Source organism: Cherax quadricarinatus, chromosome 86 (genome assembly GCF_038502225.1).
Source record: "Cherax quadricarinatus isolate ZL_2023a chromosome 86, ASM3850222v1, whole genome shotgun sequence".
Taxonomy (NCBI): domain Eukaryota; kingdom Metazoa; phylum Arthropoda; class Malacostraca; order Decapoda; family Parastacidae; genus Cherax; species Cherax quadricarinatus.
Window position 1 is genome coordinate 5,228,289 of NC_091377.1, and position 24,000 is coordinate 5,252,288.

At 42.0% G+C, this 24,000-nt stretch overlaps 1 protein-coding gene across 2 annotated transcripts in view; it reads left to right on the forward strand.

Moving 5' to 3' along the window:
- The first annotated feature begins 152 nt into the window (after positions 1 to 152).
- LOC128703047 (protein turtle homolog B-like) overlaps positions 153 to 24,000 on the forward strand; it is a 119,203-nt gene continuing 95,355 nt past the window's right edge. For both annotated transcript variants that reach the window (XM_070103586.1, XM_070103587.1), the window contains exon 1: positions 153 to 1,973. In XM_070103586.1, coding sequence (XP_069959687.1) covers positions 1,868 to 1,973 — 106 coding nt within the window. In that variant the 5' untranslated portion in view covers positions 153 to 1,867. The remainder of the gene's footprint in view (positions 1,974 to 24,000) is intronic.

Below are 24,000 nucleotides of genomic sequence, written 5' to 3' on the forward strand. Positions count from 1 at the left end.
CTCATGAGCTCACCTGCTTCAATTATCCAGTTAACCAGTCCTTCGCAGCCCATGTACAATAAGGAATAAGGAATGGGTGTAAGGTGGTGCAGGTGGTGGTGTAGGTGGTGAAAGGCGGGGGGAGTATGTTCAGTAGCTCTTGTGCTGGCGGAGTGAGAGGGTCGCTTCGCGTTCACCCACGTAGCTCTGGACCCACCGGCTACAACATCAACTTCAAGCTACAGAGCCTTGATACTGTAGTTCTCCATCACTGTAGCTTCACTAAATTGATTTCACTGTTAAGGAAATGTGCTTCGGAACCCAGGAAATCCCAATTTAAAGCCAGAAAATGAATATAGAATTAATTTCCTTCTGTGGATGCTGAGTATAACTCGTATATTACGAGATGAAAAGTGGGTTTTTGTCTAAAAATAATATTTAAAAATTATTAAAGGTGTGAGGTGCGTAACAGAATCAATAACGAAAGAAAGCGAGAAGGAAAGGAAGCGATGTATTATGATTGATCGCCCTCAGCGATATACATATATATTCTGCGATCAGATCGTCATGTCTAGTGAGAAAACAGGTATTTGTGGTCTTATGGGTGGACTGACAGCATCCTGGTTGTGACATGTGATAACCTCCCTGGAAAGCATCGCATGTTAGAGTAAAATCATGCAGGTTTTTTCATTGGATGGCGGTTGTCAGAGAACAACATATCAGCACCAGAGGTGTAATTAGTGGGAAAATTGCTTTCTTAAAAACGACTGGATACACAACTGCCCCCCCCCCCCTCGTTGAATGGAGGAAATTACCGCCATAAACTGGGGTTTTACAGTCACTATTAAGAAACTGGCGCTGTACAATGTTGATCATTCTAGTGGCGACGGTGAATATCACAGGTCGTGTGTATCTGATCTTGAAAAATCGTGTTTTTTTCAACAAGGAAGATGTGTGTGTGTCTGCAAGATCCTGTCTCTTTATCTCGCAGTTTTACCCGCAGGTGAATAAAGATACTAAGAGATACAAGTGAAAGTAACACTTGCCACTTAATCTTGAAGTGTTTCTGATAATCTCTCTTTTAAGTGCTGTCAACTGTCTAAGAGATCTTGAAGTGAGTTCAGACAAGTTGTGTAATGAGATGACTTGTGTATCTGTCAACTTTATCACGTTTGGAAATGAGTAAGGGAAAATATGACAGGTTAGTGAATGCAGTAATTATAGGCCAGTGATCTGGAGTAGGCCTATACATAAAGTTAGGCCTATACATAAAGTGAAGCAAAACTGATTGCCTTTTTTTATAATCCTGACGAACATCATCGAAGGCAGACTGTTATTTGTGCATAACATAAAAAATAGAACAAATATATAGGAAATTTAAGCTATAACACACCATAAGAAACTATAATCACAATAACTAAGATATAAAACACAGGCCTATTAAAAAAAGTTCGAAAATATCGTAGAACTTTCTGTTTATTAAAAGTTTCCTCGTGTGGAGCTCCAGTATATGCAAATTTTAACTTACTCTCTTAAAGAAAATTATCAGTATTTTCCATTATCCATTATTCGAAAATAATGGGTGTTTCTGACGACATAAATTTAATGGAAAAAAATATGATTTTTATTTATAATGTGTAAAAAAATAAGTGAAACACTGAAACAGAAATCCAAAGCATTTATTGCCTGCTCATAATTAATCTAAAAATCCCCATTAAATTTTCACCAGTGGGGATGAGGCCAAAATATTTATTCAGTGGTTATATTTTCGAAGTGTCAAAATCTTCCCCTTAATCAAGACGTTCCCCCTGAGAGGATAAAGGGCCCAAGCTGCTGTTTGATATTTCTCTCCCCGTGATCTCTATGAGCAAGTGAAATAGGGAAGAAAATGGGTGAAGAGTTACACAACAAGAGGAATTTGTGTGTGTTCCTCTTCCTGAATTTTCTGTATAACGCAGCTACCGAGGGAGACTTCCTGTTTCAAAAGAAAAAATGTAAGTATATACTTCTAAAATATATATATATATATATATATATATATATATATATATATATATATATATATATATATATATATATATATATATATATATATATAATATATATATATATATATACATATATATATATATATATATATATATATATATATATATATATATATATATATATATATATATATTCTTTCTTATACAGGAGAAGGGGTTACTAGCCCCTTGCTCCCGGCATATATCACGGAGGAAGAATATATATATATATATAGAAGAATACCCAGATATATATGCTTGTACATGTATATATATAGTGTAATAAGTAGTAATATATATATATATATATATATAAAACAATTACAGGCTTTATACACTCACTTATATACCTCCCTGGGTGGTTATATATACCAATATATATATATATATATATATATATATATATATATATATATATAGATATATATATATATATATATATATATATATATATATATATATATATATATATATATATATATATATATATATATATAAATATATATATATATACATATATATATATATATATATATATATATATATATATATATATATATATATATATGAAACATAGAGGAGAGGGGGCTGATATAATAGGCTCATCCTGGAGAAGGGATGGAAATCGATAGGTTGATCAGGAGGGTGTATAAATCTGCTGTGGATTGTTTGTGAGAGGTATACTCCGGTATGGGTTGTATGTATGTGTATGTATGCATGTATGTATGTATGTATGTATGTGTGTATATGTGTATGTATGTATGTATGCATGTATGTATGTATGTTTGTATGTATGTATATATGTATGTATGCATGTATGTATGTATGTATGTCTGTATGTATGTATGTATGTATGTATGTATGTATGCATGTATGTATGTATGTATGTATGTATGTATGTATGTATGTATGTATATTATTAATGCTTATAATGGGCCATATATCTTTTCGAAAGTTTAGTATATAATAATAATAATAATAATAATAATAATAATAATAATAATAATAATAATAATAATAATAATAATAATAATAATAATAATAATAATAATAATAACAATAATAATAATAATAATAATAATAATAATAATAATAATAATAATAATAATAATAATAATAATAATAACAATAATAATAATAATAATAATAATAATAATAATAGCAATAATAATAATACATACATACATTTAACAATAAAAATAAACTAGAAAATTAAACAAACAGAAACAATAAATATTAACAATATCAAAAAAGGAACATTTGCCTTAATAATATCCCGGGACGAAATTATTTAAAACACAATTATTATTTTTCGTTGATAATTCAACCAGACGATAAGAGACGTTACACTGATTAATGGCGGCCACAAAATTCTGTCAGAATTTAACCACAAAATTCTGTGGGAATTTAATAACAGAATTCTGTAGGAATTTAATCACAAAATTCTGTAGGAATTTAACAGCAAAATTCTGTGGGAATTTAACCACAAAATTCTGCAGGAATTTAACAGCAAAATTCTATAAGAATTTACCCACAAAATTCTGTAGGAATTTAACGACAAAATTCTGCAGGAATTTTGGTTTGGGCAAAAATTGACTGTTTCGCCCTCACGCTGAGTGAAACGTGCCAGTGTATCTGACTTGCCTGTCGTTCTACAGTGAAGTTTACGACAGTAGAATGACAGTGGTAATTTACAGTGACAGTTTTCACTGTAAAATGGCAGTGGTAATTTACAGTGAATATTTTCACTGTAAAACGGCAGGTTGCAGAACTAGCTGGTTCTGCAACTATTTTTTTAGGGCTCTAGTTTCGACGAACGGGAAAATATCTCAGGCATTTATGCCGGAGGAAAATGCTGTGTTTTTTAGTTCAGTGATTGTTCCTAGTGAGAAGACAATCTTCCAGTCTTTCCTACGTCTCTTCCACCCTCCTCTACCTCTCTTCTACCCTTCTCTACCTCTCTTCCATCCTTCTCTACCTCTCTTCCACCCTCTCCTACCTCTCTTCTACCCTTCTCTACCTCTCTTTCATCCTTCAATACCTCTCTTCCACCCTTCTCTACCTCTCTTCCATCCTCTCCTACCTCTCTTCTACCCTTCTCTACCTCTCTTCCATCCTTCTCTACCTCTCTTCCACCCTCCTCTACCTCTCTTCTACCCTTCTCTACCTCTCTTTCATCCTTTAATACCTCTCTTCCACCCTTCTCTACCTCTCTTCCATCCTCTCCTACCTCTCTTCTACCCTTCTCTACCTCTCTTCCACCCTTCTCTACCTCTCTTCCGTCCTCTCCTACCTCTCTTCTACCCTTCCCTACCTCTCTTCCACCCTTATCTACCTCTCTTCCACCCTTCTCTACCTCTCTTCCACCCTTCTCTATCTCTCTTCCACCCTTCTCTACCTCTCTTCCACCCTTCTCTACCTCTCTTCCACCCTTCTCTGCCTCTCTTCCACCCTTCTCTACCTCTCTTCCACCCTTCTCTACTTCTCTTCCACCCTTCTCTACCTCTCTTCCACCCTTCTCTACCTCTCTTCCACCCTTCTCTACCTCTCTTCCACCCTTCTCTACCTCTCTTCCACCCTTCTCTACCTCTCTTCCACCCTTCTCTACCTCTCTTCCACCCTTCTCTACCTCTCTTCCACCCTTCTCTACCTCTCTTCCACCCTTCCCTACCTCTCTTCCACCCTTCTCTACCTCTCTTCTACCCTTCTCTACCTCTCTTTCATCCTTCAATACCTCTCTTCCACCCTTCTCTACCTCTCTTCCATCCTCTCCTACCTCTCTTCTACCCTTCTCTACCTCTCTTCCACCCTTCTCTACCTCTCTTCCGTCCTCTCCTACCTCTCTTCTACCCTTCCCTACCTCTCTTCCACCCTTCTCTACCTCTCTTCCACCCTTCTCTACCTCTCTTCCACCCTTCTCTACCTCTCTTCCACCCTTCTCTACCTCTCTTCCACCCTTCTCTACCTCTCTTCCACCCTTCCCTACCTCTCTTCCACCCTTCCCTACCTCCCTTTCACCCTTCCCACCATGTCAAACTCCCTCACTATACTCTTCCCTCCCCTCTTGAAGGCATGGTACAACTGAACAATAGTATATTACATTTGTTCACACGAGAACAAAGTTGTACCAATCACATCATCGATTCTTAAGGTTTAAAATTCCTCGTCTTTTTTTTCTAAGCTGAACTAGCTTTTGTTTTGGTTTAGAGAGAAGAGTTTAATACCTGACAGCATGTTACAGGGAAATGTTGCAGCGAAATGTTGCAGCGAAATGTTGCAACGAAATGTTGCAGCGAAATGCTGCAGCGAAATGTTGCAGCGAAATGTTACAGCGATTTCAGTACTCGTACGTAATGTTGCTGTTGCTGATTTCTTACTTACAAAAAATACAGACAGGATATATACACCGAGAGGTGTATATATTCAGGAAGTGTGTATATACAGGATATACACATGGAGAGGTGTATATACCCTGTATGCAGTGTATGTACTCTAGAAGTTCACTTTAATTGCTATTATAAGTATTAAAGTATTCTTGACTTAATGACCCTCGTGTAGTAGATAGACTTGAAACCCCATTAACCAACCAACTAGCCTTAATGACCCTAGTGTAGTAGATAGACTTGAAACCCCATTAACCAACCAACCAGCCTTAATGACCCTCGTGTAGTAGATAGACTTGAAACCCCATTAACCAACCAACCAGCCTTAATGACCCTAGTGTAGTAGATAGACTTGAAACCCCATTAACCAACCAACCAGCCTTAATGACCCTCGTGTAGTAGATAGACTTGAAACCCCATTAACCAACCAACCAATCTTAATGACCCTAGTGTAGTAGATAGACTTCAAACCCCATTAACCAACCAACCAGTCTCAATGACCCTAGTGTAGTAGATAGACTTGAAACTCCATTAACCAACCAACCAGCCTTAATGACAATGACCTTCGTGTAGTAGATAGACTTGAAACCCCATTAACCAACCAACCAATCTCAATGACCCTAGTGTAGTAGATAGACTTGAAACCCCATTAACCAACCAACCAGTCTCAATGACCCTAGTGTAGTAGATAGACTTGAAACTCCATTAACCAACCAACCAATCTTAATGACCCTAGTGTAGTAGATAGACTTGAAACCCCATTAACCAACCAACCAGTCTTAACAACCCTAGTGTAGTAGATAGATTTGAAACTCCATTAACCAACCAACCAGTCTTAACAACCCTAGTGTAGTAGATAGACTTGAAACCCCATTAACCAACCAACCAATCTTAATGACCCTCGTGTAGTAGATAGACTTGAAACTCCATTAACCAACCAACCAATCTTAATGACTCTCGTGTAGTAGATAGACTTGAAACTCCATTAACCAACCAACCAATCTTAATGACCCTCATGTAGTAGATAGACTTGAAAATCAATTAACCAGTCTTACCAATTCCATATACATAATACCACTTGTATTCCTCCTGTAGAAAGTATACATAACTATATAGAAATATATATCAATGGTTACAAATGTATACAGAAGTATACTTTAAGTACAGAGGGAATAACATTTTAATCTGATACACAAATAATCCGAACATAGAAGGGCGAAATGTGTTACGACTTGGTTCATGGTCACAGTCGGTCCGAAACGTTGTCATTACTTCCGTTCTTCTATGTTCGGGTTACATTGTGTTACAAGTCACAACTTCATATCACCGATGTTTCGCCCAGTATCAAGTCTTAATAAAGCCCGATACTGCTCGAAATGGCGTTCACAATGGCAGGCTACTTGTCTTGTGGCCCTAGTCTCCATTTTCCTCAATAGATGGCAGTGAGAGGCACTCTGAGGCGCCTCTCAACCCACGCCACTCATGTCACTGGCCAACAATGCCAGCCTTATACATTTCACTCATATGTGACGCTCTCTTTCATTTCCCACGTGGGCGAAATGTATAATTGTTTCTAGACGAAGCTACATTTTCTGAACGTTTCGTGTTTTTTTTTAAAAAACCCACATTGTTTTTTTTTTTGTTTGTATAGATCAACTATTACGAAAAAAAAATTATTGGACGTGTGTTTTAATTAACAATATTGTCAGTGATTATAATTATTATTACGTCGTTTGTTCTTTATTGGAGGGGTTGGGTGAGTACATGAATTGGTGAGTACATGCCTTGATGAGTACATGTCTTGGTGAGTATATGCCTTGGTGAGTATATGCCTTGGTGAGTGCATGTCTTGGTGAGTACATGCCTTGGTGAGTACATGAATTGGTGAGTACATGTCTTGGTGAGTACATGCCTTGGTGAGTACATGTCTTGGTGAGTACATGTCTTGGTGAGTACATGCCTTGGTGAGTACATGAATTGGTGAGTACATGCCTTGGTGAGTACATGTCTTGGTGAGTACATGAATTGGTGAGTACATGCCTTGGTGAGTATATGCCTTGGTGAGTATATGCCTTGGTGAGTACATGTCTTGGTGAGTACATGCCTTGGTGAGTACATGAATTGGTGAGTACATGCCTTGGTGAGTACATGTCTTGGTGAGTACATGAATTGGTGAGTACATGCCTTGGTGAGTATATGCCTTGGTGAGTATATGCCTTGATGAGTACATGTCTTGTTGAGTACATGAATTAATGAGTACATGCCTTGGTGAGTACATGTCTTGGTGAGTACATGCCTTGGTGGGCACATGCCTTGGTGAGTATATGCCTTGGTGAGTACATGCCTTGGTGAGTACATGCCTTGGTGAGTACATGCCTTGGTGAGTATATGCCTTTGTGAGTACATGTCTTGGTGAGTACATGTCTTGGTGAGTACATGTCTTGGTGAGTAGTTGTCTTGGTGAGTACATGCCTTGGTGAGTACATGAATTGGTGAGTACATGTCTTGGTGAGTACATGCCTTGGTGAGTACATGTCTTGGTGAGTACATGTCTTGGTGAGTATATGCCTTGGTGAGTACATGCCTTGGAGAGTACATGCCTTGTATACATGCCTTGGTGAGTACATGCCTTGTATATATAACTTGGTGAGTACACGTCTTGGTAAATACATGCCTTAGTGAGTATATGCCTTGGTGAGTACATGTCTTGGCGAGTACATACCTTTGTGAGTACATGCCTTGGTGAATACATGCCTTGGTGAGTACATGCCTTGAATACATGCCTTGATGAGTACATTCCTTGAATACATGCCTGGTGAGTACATGCCTTGGTGAGTAAATGCCTTGAATACATGCCTTGGTGAGTACAGTCCTTGATCAATACATGCCTGGTGAGTACATGCTTTGGTGAGTAAATGCCTTGAATACATGCCCTGGTGAGTACAGTCCTTGATCAATACATGCCTGGTGAGTACATGCCTTGGTAAGTACACGGTTTGGGAAGAACTTAAGCACTGCTTGACAAGTCCTTGACCATCTCACCCGCTTGATCATAGAGGAACGGGTGAGATGTCAGATATTGACCTCGAGGTGATATTTAACTTATAAACCTTTTGTTGTTCTCATATTTTTGCAGTTCCTTGATAATGTGAGAAATCACGAAAGCGCTTGGAAGTTCATTACTTTTTTCCATAGTGGTTGTTTTGTATATCGTGATATTACCTGTTTGCCGTGATCTTTTTGCTTGCTTTAATGAGTACATGCGTTGGTGAGTACATGCCTTGGTGAGTACATGCTTTAGTGAGTTCATACCTTGGTGAGTACATACCTTGGTGAGTACATGCCTTGGTGAGTACATGGCTTGGTGAGTACATGCCTTGGTGAGTACATACCTTGGTGAGTACATGCCTTGGTGAGTACATGGCTTGGTGAGTACATGCCTTGGTGAGTACATACCTTAGTGAGTACATGCCTTGGTGAGTACATGCCTTAGTGAGTACATGCCTTGGTGAGTACATGCCTTAGTGAGTACATGCCTTGGTGAGTACATGCCTTAGTGAGTACATGCCTTGGTGAGTACATGCCTTGGTGAGTACATACCTTGGTGAGTATATGCCTTGGTGAGTACATGACTTGGTGAGTACATGCCTTGGTGAGTACATGCCTTAGTGAGTACATGCCTTGGTGAGTGCATGCCTTGGTGAGTACATACCTTGGTGAGTACATGCCTTAGTGAGTACATGCCTTGGTGAGTACATGCCTTGGTGAGTACATGCCTTGGTGAGTACATGCCTTGGTGAGTACATGCCTTGGTGAGTACATGCCTTAGTGAGTACATACCTTGATGAGTACATGCCTTAGTGAGTACATGCCTTGGTGAGTACTTGCCTTAGTGAGTACATGCCTTGGTGAGTACATGCCTTGGTGAGTACATGCCTCGGTGAGTACATGCCTTAGTGAGTACATGCCTTGGTGAGTACATGCCTCGGTGAGTACATGCCTCGGCGAGTACATGTTTTGGGGGGTACTCAAACATTTGCTCGTCCTGGTAACTGAGAGTGCCCCGTCCCTTCAAGACTGTGCACTCTCTCTCTAATTACACACAGAAATTCCTCCTTTCTCTGTGTATAATAATGTGTCAGGAAGCGTTTCTGGGGTCACGAACTATTTCTGGGGTCACGAACCTGGCGCCCCCAGCAAGGACATGTGTCATGCTGCCAAAACGCACAACGTACATGTTGTGTACGTTGTACGTTGTAAACACGACTGGGCGCATCTCCTTGCATGCGTTCTTGGTATGGTAATTTCTTCGTTATATGCTGTGTATGGCTGTAGGTGGTGCTAGGGGTTATTGTAGGTGGTGTTAAGGGTTGTAGGTGGTGCTAGTGTTGTAGGTGGTGCTAGGGGTTATTGTAGGTGGTAAGGGTTGTAGGTGGTGCTAGTGTTGTTGTAGATGGTGCTAGGGGTTGCTAAACGTGGAGTTAGGGGTTATAGGTGGTACTAGTGTTGTAGGTGGTGCTAGTGTTGTAGGTGGTGCTAGGGGTTATTGTAGGTGGTGTTAAGGGTTGTAGGTGGTGCTAGTGTTGTTGTAGATGGTGCTAGGGGTTGCTGTAGGTGGAGTTAGGGGTTATAGGTGGTACTAGTGTTGTAGGTGGTGCTAGTGTTGTAGGTGGTGCTAGGGGTTATTGTAGGTGGTGTTAAGGGTTGTAGGTGGTGCTAGTGTTGTTGTAGGTGGTGCTAGGGGTTGCTGTAGGTGGAGTTAGGGGTTATAGGTGCTACTAGTGTTGTAGGTGGTGCTAGTGTTGTATGTGGTGCTAGTGGTGTAGCAGGTAATAATAATAATAATAATAATTAAAAAAAACTAATAACATCAGAAATCCCAAACACGTTAGTTGATGTATATATACTGAGATGTGTATTTCTCTCAGTATATATATATATATATATATATATATATATATATATATATATATATATATATATATATATATATATATATATATATATATATATATATATATATATATATGTATATATATATATATATATATATATATATATATATATATATATATATATATATATATATATATATATATATATATATATATATATATATATATATATATATATATACGGAAAGTTCTCTTTAATACTTGTTTTAGGTATTAAATTATTCTTGTCTGGTGGTAAAAATGTTACGATCGTTCTTAATTATTATAGTGCAGCAGAAAGGCTTTAAACCCCCATTAACCATTCAGCCTAGTCACGGGGAAGTGCCGTAGCACTTACACGAAGGGCAGTAGCCCTCACAGATAGGGGCAGTAGCCCTCACAGATTGGAGCAGTAGCCTGCACAGAGAGGGGCAGTAGCCCCTCACAGAGAGAGGCAGTAACTTTCCCAGACAGGGGCAGTAGCCTTCACAGAAAGTGGGGTAGTAGCCCATCATAGATAGCAGCAGTAGCCTTCACAGAGAGAGGGGCAGTAGCCCTTCACAGAGAGAGGCAGTAACTCTCACAGACAGGGGCAGTAGCCTTCACGGAGAGGGGGTAGTAGCCCATCACAGATAGAAGCAGTAGCCTTCACAGATAGATGCAGTAGCCTTCACAGATAGATGCAGTAGCCTTCACAGATAGATGCAGTAGCCTTCACAGATAGATGCAGTAGCCTTCACAGATAGATGCAGTAGCCTTCACAGATAGATGCAGTAGCCTTCACAGATAGATGCAGTAGCCTTCACAGATAGATGCAGTAGCCTTCACAGATAGATGCAGTAGCCTTCACAGATAGATGCAGTAGCCTTCACAGATAGATGCAGTAGCCTTCACAGATAGATGCAGTAGCCTTCACAGATAGATGCAGTAGCCTTCACAGATAGAAGCAGTAGCATTAACCACTTCCCCTGTGGTAAGTAGCAGTAGCCACTTCCCCTGTGGAAAGCAGCAGTAGCCACTTCCCCTGTGGTAAGTAGCAGTAGCCACTTCCCCTGTGGAAAGCAGCAGTAGCCACTTCCCCTGTGTAAGTAGCAGTAGCCACTTCCCCTGTGGTAAGTAGCAGTAGCCACTTCCCCTGTGGAAAGCAGCAGTAGCCACTTCCCCTGTGGAAAGTAGCAGTAGCCACTTCCCCTGTGGAAAGCAGCAGTAGCCACTTCCCCTGTGGAAAGTAGCAGTAGCCACTACCCCTGTGGAAAGTAGCAGTAGCCACTTCCCCTGTGGAAAGCAGCAGTAGCCACTTCCCCTGTGGAAAGCAGCAGTAGCCACTTCCCCTGTGGAAAGCAGCAGTAGCCACTTCCCCTGTGGAAAGTAGCAGTAGCCACTTCCCCTGTGGAAAGCAGCAGTAGCCACTTCCCCTGTGGTAAGCAGCAGTAGCCACTTCCCCTGTGGAAAGTAGCAGTAGCCACTACCCCTGTGGAAAGTAGCAGTAGCCACTTCCCCTGTGGTAAGCAGCAGTAGCCACTTCCCCTGTGGAAAGCAGCAGTAGCCACTTCCCCTGTGGAAAGCAGCAGTAGCCACTTCCCCTGTGGTACGTAGCAGTAGCCACTTCCCCTGTGGAAAGTAGCAGTAGCCACTTCCCCTGTGGAAAGCAGCAGTAGCCACTTCCCCTGTGGTAAGCAGCAGTAGCCACTTCCCCTGTGGAAAGTAGCAGTAGCCACTACCCCTGTGGAAAGTAGCAGTAGCCACTTCCCCTGTGGTAAGCAGCAGTAGCCACTTCCCCTGTGGTAAGCAGCAGTAGCCACTTCCCCTGTGGTAAGCAGCAGTAGCCACTTCCCCTGTGGTAAGCAGCAGTAGCCACTTCCCCTGTTGTAAGCAGCAGGAGCCACTTCCCCTGTGGTAAGCAGCAGTAGCCACTTCCCCTGTGGTAAGCAGCAGTAGCCACTTCCCCTGTGGTAAGCAGCAGTAGCCACTTCCCCTGTGGAAAGCAGCAGTAGCCACTTCCCCTGTGGAAAGCAGCAGTAGCCACTTCCCCTGTGGAAAGCAGCAGTAGCCACTTCCCCTGTGGTAAGCAGCAGTAGCCACTTCCCCTGTGGTAAGCAGCAGTAGCCACTTCCCCTGTGGTAAGTAGCAGTAGCCACTTCCCCTGTGGTAAGCAGCAGTAGCCACTTCCCCTGTGGTAAGCAGCAGTAGCCACTTCCCCTGTGGTAAGTAGCAGTAGCCACTTCCCCTGTGGTAAGCAGCAGTAGCCACTTCCCCTGTGGTAAGCAGCAGTAGCCACTTCCCCTGTGGAAAGCAGCAGTAGCCACTTCCCCTGTGGTAAGCAGCAGTAGCCACTTCCCCTGTGGTAAGTAGCAGTAGCCACTTCCCCTGTGGTAAGCAGCAGTAGCCACTTCCCCTGTGGTAAATAGCAGCCATGACAACTCATGTTGCTTCTCCTTCCTATTACAACCTTACATCCCTAGTGCTCTATATCCTTCAACTTTTAAATTACATATTCACGAAAAAGTATCTGGGGGAATTCTTCCCCAAAACTCTGTAATTAAAAGTCAAGTGTAACTTTTATCTCATTTATAACCTACTTATATACCTAAGTATATCATAATTATTTTGTAATTCCGTATTTTTTTAATTCAACTTATAAAATATATTTGACAAAAAAAAATTCACGTCACTTGTATATATATTTTTTTGGCAACACTAGAAACACCAGCAGTGTGTTGCTACTCTGTTCTATGTGATAGTTAGATGAGGGGTGGAAATACCAGTTGTGTTTCCCTGTCATGATTTAAGAAATCGTAATGACACGATTTCTTAAGTCATGTTGACGGCAGTGAAGGGACTTGAGCTAGAGTTCGTCACGGCCACGCTAGCTGGAGATTCGTCTGTAAAAACTTGCATTTGTGGTCACAGTGGTGCCTGTGCTAACCTTCCTATGGTGTAGAAATATACCTAGTTGGATGAATCTTATTTGTGGCTAGCTGGTCTAGTGGCTAACGCGACGGTCTGGAGTTTTGAGACTCTATGACCGCGGGTTCAATCCCGGCCGGGGGTATGGTTTCCCTGTCATATTCCATCACACAGAAGTCTCCAAGCCTGAGCTGGTAGACTTCAGTAGTGTCAGTCTGAGCTGGTAGACTTCAGTAGTGTCAGCCTGAGCTGGTAGACTTCAGTAGTGTCAGTCTGAGCTGGTAGAATTCAGTAGTGTCAGTCTGAGCTGGTAGACTTCAGTAGTGTCAGTCTGAGCTGGTAGACTTCAGTAGTGTCAGCCTGAGCTAGTAGACTTCAGTAGTGTCAGTCTGAGTAGACTTCAGTAGTCAGTCTGAGCTGGTAGACTTCAGTAGTGTCAGCCTGAGCTGGTAGACTTCAGTAGTGTCAGCCTGAGCTGGAAGACTTCAGTAGTGTCAGTCTGAGCTGGGAGACTTCAGTAGTGTCAGCCTGAGCTGGTAGACTTCAGTAGTGTCAGCCTGAGCTGGTAGACTTCAGTAGTGTCAGCCTGAGCTGGTAGACTTCAGTAGCGTCAGCCTGAGCTGGTAGACTTCAGTAGTGTCAGCCTGAGCTGGTAGACTTCAGTAGTGTCAGCCTGAGCTGGTAGACTTCAGTAGTGTCAGTCTGAGCTGGTAGACTTCAGTAGCGTCAGCCTGAGCTGGTAGACTTCAGTAGTGTCAGCCTGAGCTGGTAGACTTCAGTAGTGTCAGCCTGAGCTGGTAGACTTCAGTAGTGTCAGTCTGAGCTGGTAGACTTCAGGAGTGTCAGTCTGAGCTGGTAGACTTCAGTAGTGTCAGCCTGAGCTGGTAGACTTCAGTAGTGTCAGCCTGAGCTGGTAGACTTCAGTAGTGTCAGCCTGAGCTGGTAGACTTCAGTAGTGTCAGCCTGAGCTGGTAGACTTCAGTAGTGTTAGCCTGAGCTGGTAGACTTCAGTAGTGTCAGCCTGAACTGGTAGACTTCAGTAGTGTCAGCCTGAGCTGGTAGACTTCAGTAGTGTCAGCCTGAGCTGGTAGACTTCAGTAGTGTCAGCATGAGCTGGGAGACTTCAGTAGTGTCAGCCTGAACTGAGAGACTTCAGTAGTGTCAGCCTGAACTGAGAGACTTCAGTAGTGTCAGCCTGAACTGAGAGACTTCAGTAGTGTCAGCCTGAGCTGGTAGACTTCAGTAGTGTCAGCCTGAGCTGGTAGACTTCAGTAGTGTCAGCCTGAACTGAGAGACTTCAGTAGTGTCAGCCTGAGCTGGTAGACTTCAGTAGTGTCAGCCTGAACTGACAGACTTCAGTAGAGCGATGGGGATATCGTCAAACATTCAGTTAATGACTCCAGAAGTTGCGGGAGACCAGAGGGATTTTCTATTACGATAGCTGGAGTTCCAGGATAGCTGGAGTTCCAGGATAGCTGGAGTTCCAGGATAGCTGGAGTTCCAGGATAGCTGGAGTTCCAGGATAGCTGGAGTTCCAGGATAGCTGGAGTTCCAGGATAGCTGAAGTTCCAGGATAGCTGGAGTTCTAGGATAGCTGAAGTTCCAGGATAGCTGAAGTTCCAGGATAGCTGGAGTTCCAGGATAGCTGAAGTTCCAGGATAGCTGGAGTTCCAGGATAGCTGAAGTTCCAGGATAGCTGGAGTTCCAGGATAGCTGAAGTTCCAGGATAGCTGGAGTTCCAGGATAGCTGAAGTTCCAGGATAGCTGGAGTTCCAGGATAGCTGAAGTTCCAGGATAGCTGGAGTTCCAGGATCGCTGTAGTTCCAGGATAGGATAGGATATCTGGAGTTCCAGGATAGCTGGAGTTCCAGGATAGCTGGAGTTCCAGGATAGCTGGAGTTCCAGGATAGCTGGAGTTCCAGGATAGCTGGAGTTCCAGGATAGCTGGAGTTCCAGGATAGCTGGAGTTCCAGAATAGCTGGAGTTCCAGGATAGCTGGAGTTCCAGGATAGCTGGAGTTCCAGGATAGCTGAAGTTCCAGGATAGCTGGAGTTCCAGGATAGCTGGAGTTCTAGGATAGCTGAAGTTCCAGGATAGCTGAAGTTCCAGGATAGCTGAAGTTCCAGGATAGCTGGAGTTCCAGGATAGCTGAAGTTCCAGGATAGCTGGAGTTCCAGGATAGCTGAAGTTCCAGGATAGCTGGAGTTCCAGGATAGCTGGAGTTCCAGGATAGCTGAAGTTCCAGGATAGCTGGAGTTCCAGGATAGCTGAAGTTCCAGGATAGCTGAAGTTCTAGGATAGCTGGAGTTCCAGGATAGCTGAAGTTCCAGGATAGCTGGAGTTCCAGGATAGCTGGAGTTCTAGGATAGCTGAAGTTCCAGGATAGCTGAAGTTCCAGGATAGCTGAAGTTCCAGGATAGCTGGAGTTCCAGGATAGCTGAAGTTCCAGGATAGCTGAAGTTCCAGGATAGCTGGAGTTCCAGGATAGCTGGAGTTTCAGGATAGCTGGAGTTCCAGGATAGCTGAAGTTCCAGGATAGCTGGAGTTCCAGGATAGCTGAAGTTCCAGGATAGCTGAAGTTCTAGGATAGCTGGAGTTCCAGGATAGCTGAAGTTCCAGGATAGCTGAAGTTCCAGGATAGCTGGAGTTCCAGGATAGATGAAGTTCCAGAGAATAGCTGGAGTTAGCTGAAGTTCCAAGATAGCTGGAGTTCCAGGATAGCTGGAGTTCCAGGATAGCTGGAGTTCCAGGATAGCTGGAGTTCCAGGATAGCTGGAGTTCCAGGATAGCTGGAGTTCCAGGATAGCTGGAGTTCCAGGATAGCTGGAGTTCCAGGATAGCTGGAGTTCCAGGATAGCTGGAGTTCCAGGATAGCTGGAGTTCCAGGATAGCTGGAGTTCCAGGATAGCTGAAGTTCCAGGATAGCTGGAGTTCTAGGATAGCTGAAGTTCCAGGATAGCTGAAGTTCCAGGATAGCTGGAGTTCCAGGATAGCTGAAGTTCCAGGATAGCTGGAGTTCCAGGATAGCTGAAGTTCCAGGATAGCTGGAGTTCCAGGATAGCTGAAGTTCCAGGATAGCTGGAGTTCCAGGATAGCTGAAGTTCCAGGATAGCTGGAGTTCCAGGATAGCTGAAGTTCCAGGATAGCTGGAGTTCCAGAATAGCTGGAGTTCCAGGATAGCTGGAGTTCCAGGATATCTGGAGTTCCAGGATAGCTGGAGTTCCAGGATAGCTGGAGTTCCAGGATAGCTGGAGTTCCAGGATAGCTGGAGTTCCAGGATAGCTGGAGTTCCAGGATAGCTGGAGTTCCAGGATAGCTGGAGTTCCAGGATAGCTGGAGTTCCAGGATAGCTGGAGTTCCAGGATAGCTGGAGTTCCAGGATAGCTGAAGTTCCAGGATAGCTGGAGTTCCAGGATAGCTGGAGTTCTAGGATAGCTGAAGTTCTAGGATAGCTGAAGTTCCAGGATAGCTGAAGTTCCAGGATAGCTGGAGTTCCAGGATAGCTGAAGTTCCAGGATAGCTGGAGTTCCAGGATAGCTGAAGTTCCAGGATAGCTGGAGTTCCAGGATAGCTGGAGTTCCAGGATAGCTGAAGTTCCAGGATAGCTGGAGTTCCAGGATAGCTGAAGTTCCAGGATAGCTGAAGTTCGAGGATAGCTGGAGTTCCAGGATAGCTGAAGTTCCAGGATAGCTGGAGTTCCAGGATAGCTGGAGTTCTAGGATAGCTGAAGTTCCAGGATAGCTGAAGTTCCAGGATAGCTGAAGTTCCAGGATAGCTGGAGTTCCAGGATAGCTGAAGTTCCAGGATAGCTGAAGTTCCAGGATAGCTGGAGTTCCAGGATAGCTGGAGTTTCAGGATAGCTGGAGTTCCAGGATAGCTGAAGTTCCAGGATAGCTGGAGTTCCAGGATAGCTGAAGTTCCAGGATAGCTGAAGTTCTAGGATAGCTGGAGTTCCAGGATAGCTGAAGTTCCAGGATAGCTGAAGTTCCAGGATAGCTGGAGTTCCAGGATAGCTGAAGTTCCAGAATAGCTGGAGTTCCAGGATAGCTGGAGTTCCAGGATAGCTGAAGTTCCAAGATAGCTGGAGTTCCAGGATAGCTGAAGTTCCAGGATAGCTGGAGTTCCAGGATAGCTGAAGTTCCAGAATAGCTGGAGTTCCAGCATAAACTGAATGATAGTCGACTGTTATGGGTCGCTGAGAACTTTTCAGACGACACCAAGACTATCTGCTGAGAGGAACTATCAACATCTATCTAGATTCAGAACTATTGTCTATTCTAGAGGTGTAATTCAAGAACAGAAGAAAGGTCTTACCCAGCTATTTTACTGGAAACTTTAAGGAATAATTGATTTAAAACATATTTAATCTTCTTATGTAATGTTCAAGACTTTGATTTTATTTATATTCTCCACAAGTAAAAAGGAGAAACAGATAACAATTGTTATTTCAGGTTTAATTATGATAATAATAATAATAATAATAATAATAATAATAATAATAATAATAATAATAATAATAATAATAATAATAATAACAATAATAATAATAATAATAATAATAATAATAATAATAATAATAATAATAATAATAATAATAATAATAATAATAATAATAATAACAATAATAATAATAATAATAATAATAATAATAATAATAATAATAATAATAATAATAATAATAATAATAATAATAATAATCTTTATTCCTACAGGTACTTGATACAACTTATACAGACCATAGTTGACATCAATGACATACTATATAGAAAGCCCCTTGTTATGTAGAGCATTTCGGGCAAATTAGGTTAATTTTGTCCCCCAAGATGCGACCCACACCAGTCGACTAACACCCAGGTACCTACTTACTGCTAGGTGAACAGGGACAGCAGGTGTAAGGTGACTAACACCCAGGTACCTACTTACTGCTAGGTGAACAGGGACAGCAGATGTAAGGTGACTAACACCCAGGTACCTACTTACTGCTAGGTGAACAGGGACAGCAGGTGTAAGGTGACTAACACCCAGGTACCTACTTACTACTACGTGAACATGTACAGCAGGTGTCTTAAGAAAACGTGTACTAATGTTTCCACTCGTACCGGGGATCGAACCACGGACCTGATTGTTCGAGCTGAGTGCACTACCAACCGAGCTACGGGAAAAACGTCTGCTGTACCGAATGTTTAAAGAGACGGGAGAAATAAACATTGAATATTTAATAAGAAAAAAAGAAACGGACCTCGAAATATACGTCAATAAGAGACAATAAATGTAAGAGAAATAGAGAGAGAGAGAGAGAGAGAGAGAGAGAGAGAGAGAGAAATAGAGAGAGAGAGAGAGAGAGAGAGAATGAGAGTAACTACAACTTACATAAAAGAACAAGGAACAAAGAGGCTTTATTTATAAGCAAACACAATATCACACAAAACAAGCATTCAGAATTGCCACAAATATTGTCTCAGAATTTTGTTTCAGCCTTGTACGTTCCTCTCAGCAATGTCGACTGAGTGAACATCAGTTGTACTTTTGTACTTATTAACTGCCAAGAACGTCCAATATGTTTATATATATATATACATATATATATATATATATATATATATATATATATATATATATATATATATATATATATATATATATATATATATATATATATATATATATAACTAAGCATTTAGTAGCAATCACAAACGCTGTGGATTTGTTATATTTCAAACTGCTGGGGGAACAGGTTCAGAGATGCGTGAAAAAGGCCACTGTAGAATTCATATTTGTAAAATCAACGAAACAGTCTTCTGATGTGTGTGTGTGAGAGAGAGAGAGAGACAGAGAGAAACAGAGAGAGAGAGAGACAGAGAGACAGAGAGAGAGACAGAGAGAGAGACAAAGAGAGAGACAGAGAGAGAGAGACTCTGCTACTGACAGTCTTTCTCGTTTTCGCCTAATATTCAGGGCTCATATTTTCCAATGTGGAAAAACGAATGGAAATTAAGGTAGAGAAAATGGTTAGCGAGCCGCTGTTGTTGTGGGTAATGGCAGAAGTGGAGCTCAGGTCTTAAAGCTGTGAGGTCATGTCAGTGACTGTCACACGGCATTTATAAACCTAATTACTTCTTAATTCCTCTTTCTCGGCGTTTTATACGATAATATAGAAGTATACTGTATAGTGTAGACATTTATACCTTAACTGCTGTATATGCTTTTATATCTTCTCTCTCACGTATATACACACGTAAAGAATATATTTCTGAGTGGGTTTACACTAATATTAATCCCTATATTTGGTACTTAAATATTCTTGAGAGATGAGGGCTGTGTTACGTGCAGTCTTAATGACTCTTCTGCAGTAGATTGGGTTCAAACCCAATCTACATGCCTTAATAACTCCCTAAAGAAAAATATATTAGAAATTCTTGTGTGAGCAAGTGTAGGAATGTGATTGAATTGTCCAAATGAAGCCTCAATCTCAGGCTGAGAGAGAAGTATATATACTGAGTATATATACATGGAGAATACCACACCTCCCAGAGTATATACACTAAGAGAGAGGCTTACTGATCAGTGTATATACATGGAGAATACCACACCTCCCGGAGTATATACACTAAGAGAGAGGCTTACTGATCAGTGTATATACATGGAGAATACCACACCTCCCAGAGCATATACACTAAGAGAGAGGCTTACTGATCAGTGTATATACATGGAGAATACCACACCTCCCAGAGTATATACACTAAGAGAGAGGCTTACTGATCAGTGTATATACATGGAGAATACCACACCTCCCAGAGTATATACACTAAGAGAAAGGCTCACTGATCAGTGTATATATATATATATATATATATATGGAGAATACCACACCTCCCAGAGTATATACACTAAGAGAGAGGCTTACTGATCAGTGTATATACATTGAGTATACCACACCTCCCAGACTATATACACTGAGAGAGAGGCTAACTGATCAGTGTATATACATTGAGAATACCACACCTCCCACAGTATATACATTGAGATATACTTTTCGGTGTGTATACCCTGCCATATATGCGGTGTTTAATGTATTATAGAGTACAACCCAACATATCAAATATTGTAGCTTCGAGAATTACAACGCCTGAACTACACATACACACACACACACACACACACACACACACACACACACACACACACACACACACACACACACACACACACACACACACACACACACACACACACACTACATATCACAGTACACATACACCAGGCTGACTTACGACGTTGTAAGTCACCTCACTATGTGTGTGGCATCATAAACAGGGAATATTGCAGTGCAACAGCAACGGAATCAACAACAACAACAGAATTAACAGCAGCAACAGAGTTGTCTGTTTCTCTGTTTCCTCTCCCGTTAGTTTCTTTTAAGAACTCTAGATGATTCATACGGGTTTAGTGCAGTTTTAAGTTTTATAGTGTTAATTATGGTGTTAATTATGGTGTTAATTGAGTCAAGGTTAATTAACACTAATAGAGAGTTATCCTTGACAACCACCACTACCACCACCACTACCACCACTACCACTACCACCTCCACTACCACCACCACTACTACCACCACTACTACCACCACTACCACCACCACTACCACTACCACCACTACCACCACTACCACCACTACTACCACCACCACTACCACCACCACTACCACCACCACTACCACCACCATTACCACCACCACTACCACCACCACTACCACCACCACTACCACCACCACTACCACTACCACCACTACCACCACCACTACCACCACCACTACCACCACCACTACCACCACCATTACCACCACCACTACCACCACCACTACCACCACCACTACCACCACCATTACCACCACCACTACCACCACCACTACCACCACCACTACCACTACCACCACTACCACCACCACTACCACCACCACTACCACCACCACTACCACCACCACTACCACCACCACTACCACCACCACTACCACCAACCACTACCACCACCACTACCACCACCACTACCACCACCACTACCACTACCACCACCACTACCACCACCACTACCACTACCACCACTACCACCACCACTACCACCACCACTACCACCACCACTACCACCACTACTACCACCACTACCACCACCAATACCACCACCACTACCACTACCACCACTACCACCACCACTACCACCACCACTACCACCACCACTACCACCACCACTATCACCACCACTACCACTACCACCACCACTACCACCACCACAACCACCACCACTACCACCACCACTACCACCACCACTACCACTACCACCACCACTACCACCACCACTTCCACCACCACTACCACCACCACTACCACCACCACTACCACTACCACCACCACTACCACCACCACTTCCACCACCACTACCACCACCACTACCACCACCACTACCACCATCACGTGTATTGATTGGCTTGGGAAAATCCGCAACGACACCTTTCAGGCGATGTTATCTTGTGTGTTATCCTTCCTGTGTGTTATCCTTCCTGTGTGTTATCTTCCTGTGTGTTATCCTTACTGTGTGTTATCCTTCCTGTGTGTTATCTTCCTGTGTGTTATCTTCCTGTGTGTTATCTTCCTGTGTGTTATTTTCCTGTGTGTTATCTTCCTGTGTGTTATCTTCCTGTGTGTTATCTTCCTGTGTGTTATATTCCTGTGTGTTATCTTCCTGTGTGTTATCTTCCTGTGTGTTATCTTCCTGTGTCTTATCTTCCTGTGTGTTATCCTTCCTGTGTGTTATCTTCCTGTGTGTTATCTTCCTGTGTGTTATCTTCCTGTGTGTTATCTTCCTGTGTGTTATCTTCCTGTGTGTTATCTTCCTGTGTGTTATCTTCCTGTGTGTTATCTTCCTGTGTGTTATCTTCCTGTGTGTTATCTTCCTGTGTGTTATCTTCCTGTGTGTTATCTTCCTGTGTGTTATCCTTCCTGTGTGTTATCTTCCTGTGTGTTATCCTTCATGTGTGTTATCTTCCTGTGTGTTATCTTCCTGTGTGTTATCTTCCTGTGTGTTATCTTCCTGTGTATTATCTTCCTGTGTGTTATCTTCCTGTGTGTTATCTTCCTGTGTGTTATCCTTCCTGTGTGTTATCTTCCTGTGTGTTATCTTCCTGTGTGTTATCTTCCTGTGTGTTATCTTCCTGTGTGTTATCTTCCTGTTTGTTATCTTCCTGTGTGTTATCTTCCTGTGTGTTATCTTCCTGTGTGTTATCTTCCTGTGTGTTATCTTCCTGTGTGTTATCTTCCTGTGTGTTATCTTCCTGTGTGTTATCCTTCCTGTGTGTTATCTTCCTGTGTGTTATCTTCCTGTGTGTTATCTTCCTGTGTGTTATCTTCCTGTGTGTTATCTTCCTGTGTGTTATCTTCCTGTGTATTATCTTCCTGTGTGTTATCTTCCTGTGTGTTATCTTCCTGTGTGTTATCCTTCCTGTGTGTTATCTTCCTGTGTGTTATCTTCCTGTTTGTTATCTTCCTGTGTGTTATCTTCCTGTGTGTTATCTTCCTGTGTGTTATCTTCCTGTGTGTTATCTTCCTGTGTGTTATCCTTCCTGTGTGTTATCTTCCTGTGTGTTATCTTCCTGTGTGTTATCTTCCTGTGTGTTATCTTCCTGTGTGTTATCTTCCTGAGTGTGTTATCTTCCTGTGTATTATCTTCCTGTGTGTTATCTTCCTGTGTGTTATCTTCCTGTGTGTTATCCTTCCTGTGTGTTATCTTCCTGTGTGTTATCTTTCTGTGTGTTATCTTCCTGTGTGTTATCTTCCTGTGTGTTATCCTTCCTGTGTGTTATCTTCCTGTGTGTTATCTTCCTGTGTGTTATCTTCCTGTGTGTTATCTTCCTGTGTGCTATCTTCCTGTGTGTTATCTTCCTGTGTGTTATCTTCCTGTGTGTTATCTTCCTGTGTGTTATCTTCCTGTGTGTTATCTTCCTGTGTGTTATCTTCCTGTGAGTTATCTTCCTGTGTGTTATCTTCCTGTGTGTTATCTTCCTGTGTGTTATCTTCCTGTGTGTTATCTTCCTGTGTATTATCTTCCTGTGTGTTATCTTCCTGTGTGTTATCTTCCTGTGTATTATCTTCCTGTGTATTATCTTCCTGTGTGTTATCTTCCTGTGTGTTATCTTCCTGTGTATTATCTTCCTGTGTGTTATCTTCCTGTGTGTTATCTTCCTGTGTATTATCTTCCTGTGTGTTATCTTCCTGTGTGTTATCTTCCTGTGTGTTATCTTCCTGTGTGTTATCTTCCTGTGTGTTATCTTCCTGTGTGTTATCTTCCTGTGTGTTATCTTCCTGTGTGTTATCTTCCTGTGTGTTATCTTCCTGTGTATTATCTTCCTGTGTGTTATCTTCCTGTGTGTTATCTTCCTGTGTGTTATCCTTCCTGTGTGTTATCTTCCTGTGTGTTATCTTCCTGTGTGTTATCTTCCTGTGTGTTATCTTCCTGTGTGTTATCTTCCTGTGTGTTATCTTCCTGTTTGTTATCTTCCTGTGTGTTATCTTCCTGTGTGTTATCTTCCTGTGTGTTATCTTCCTGTGTGTTATCTTCCTGTGTGTTATCTTCCTGTGTATTATCTTCCTGTGTATTATCTTCCTGTGTGTTATCTTCCTGTGTGTTATCTTCCTGTGTGTTATCTTCCTGTGTGTTATCTTCTGTGTGTTATCTTCCTGTGTGTTATCTTCCTGTGTGTTATCTTCCTGTGTGTTATCTTCCTGT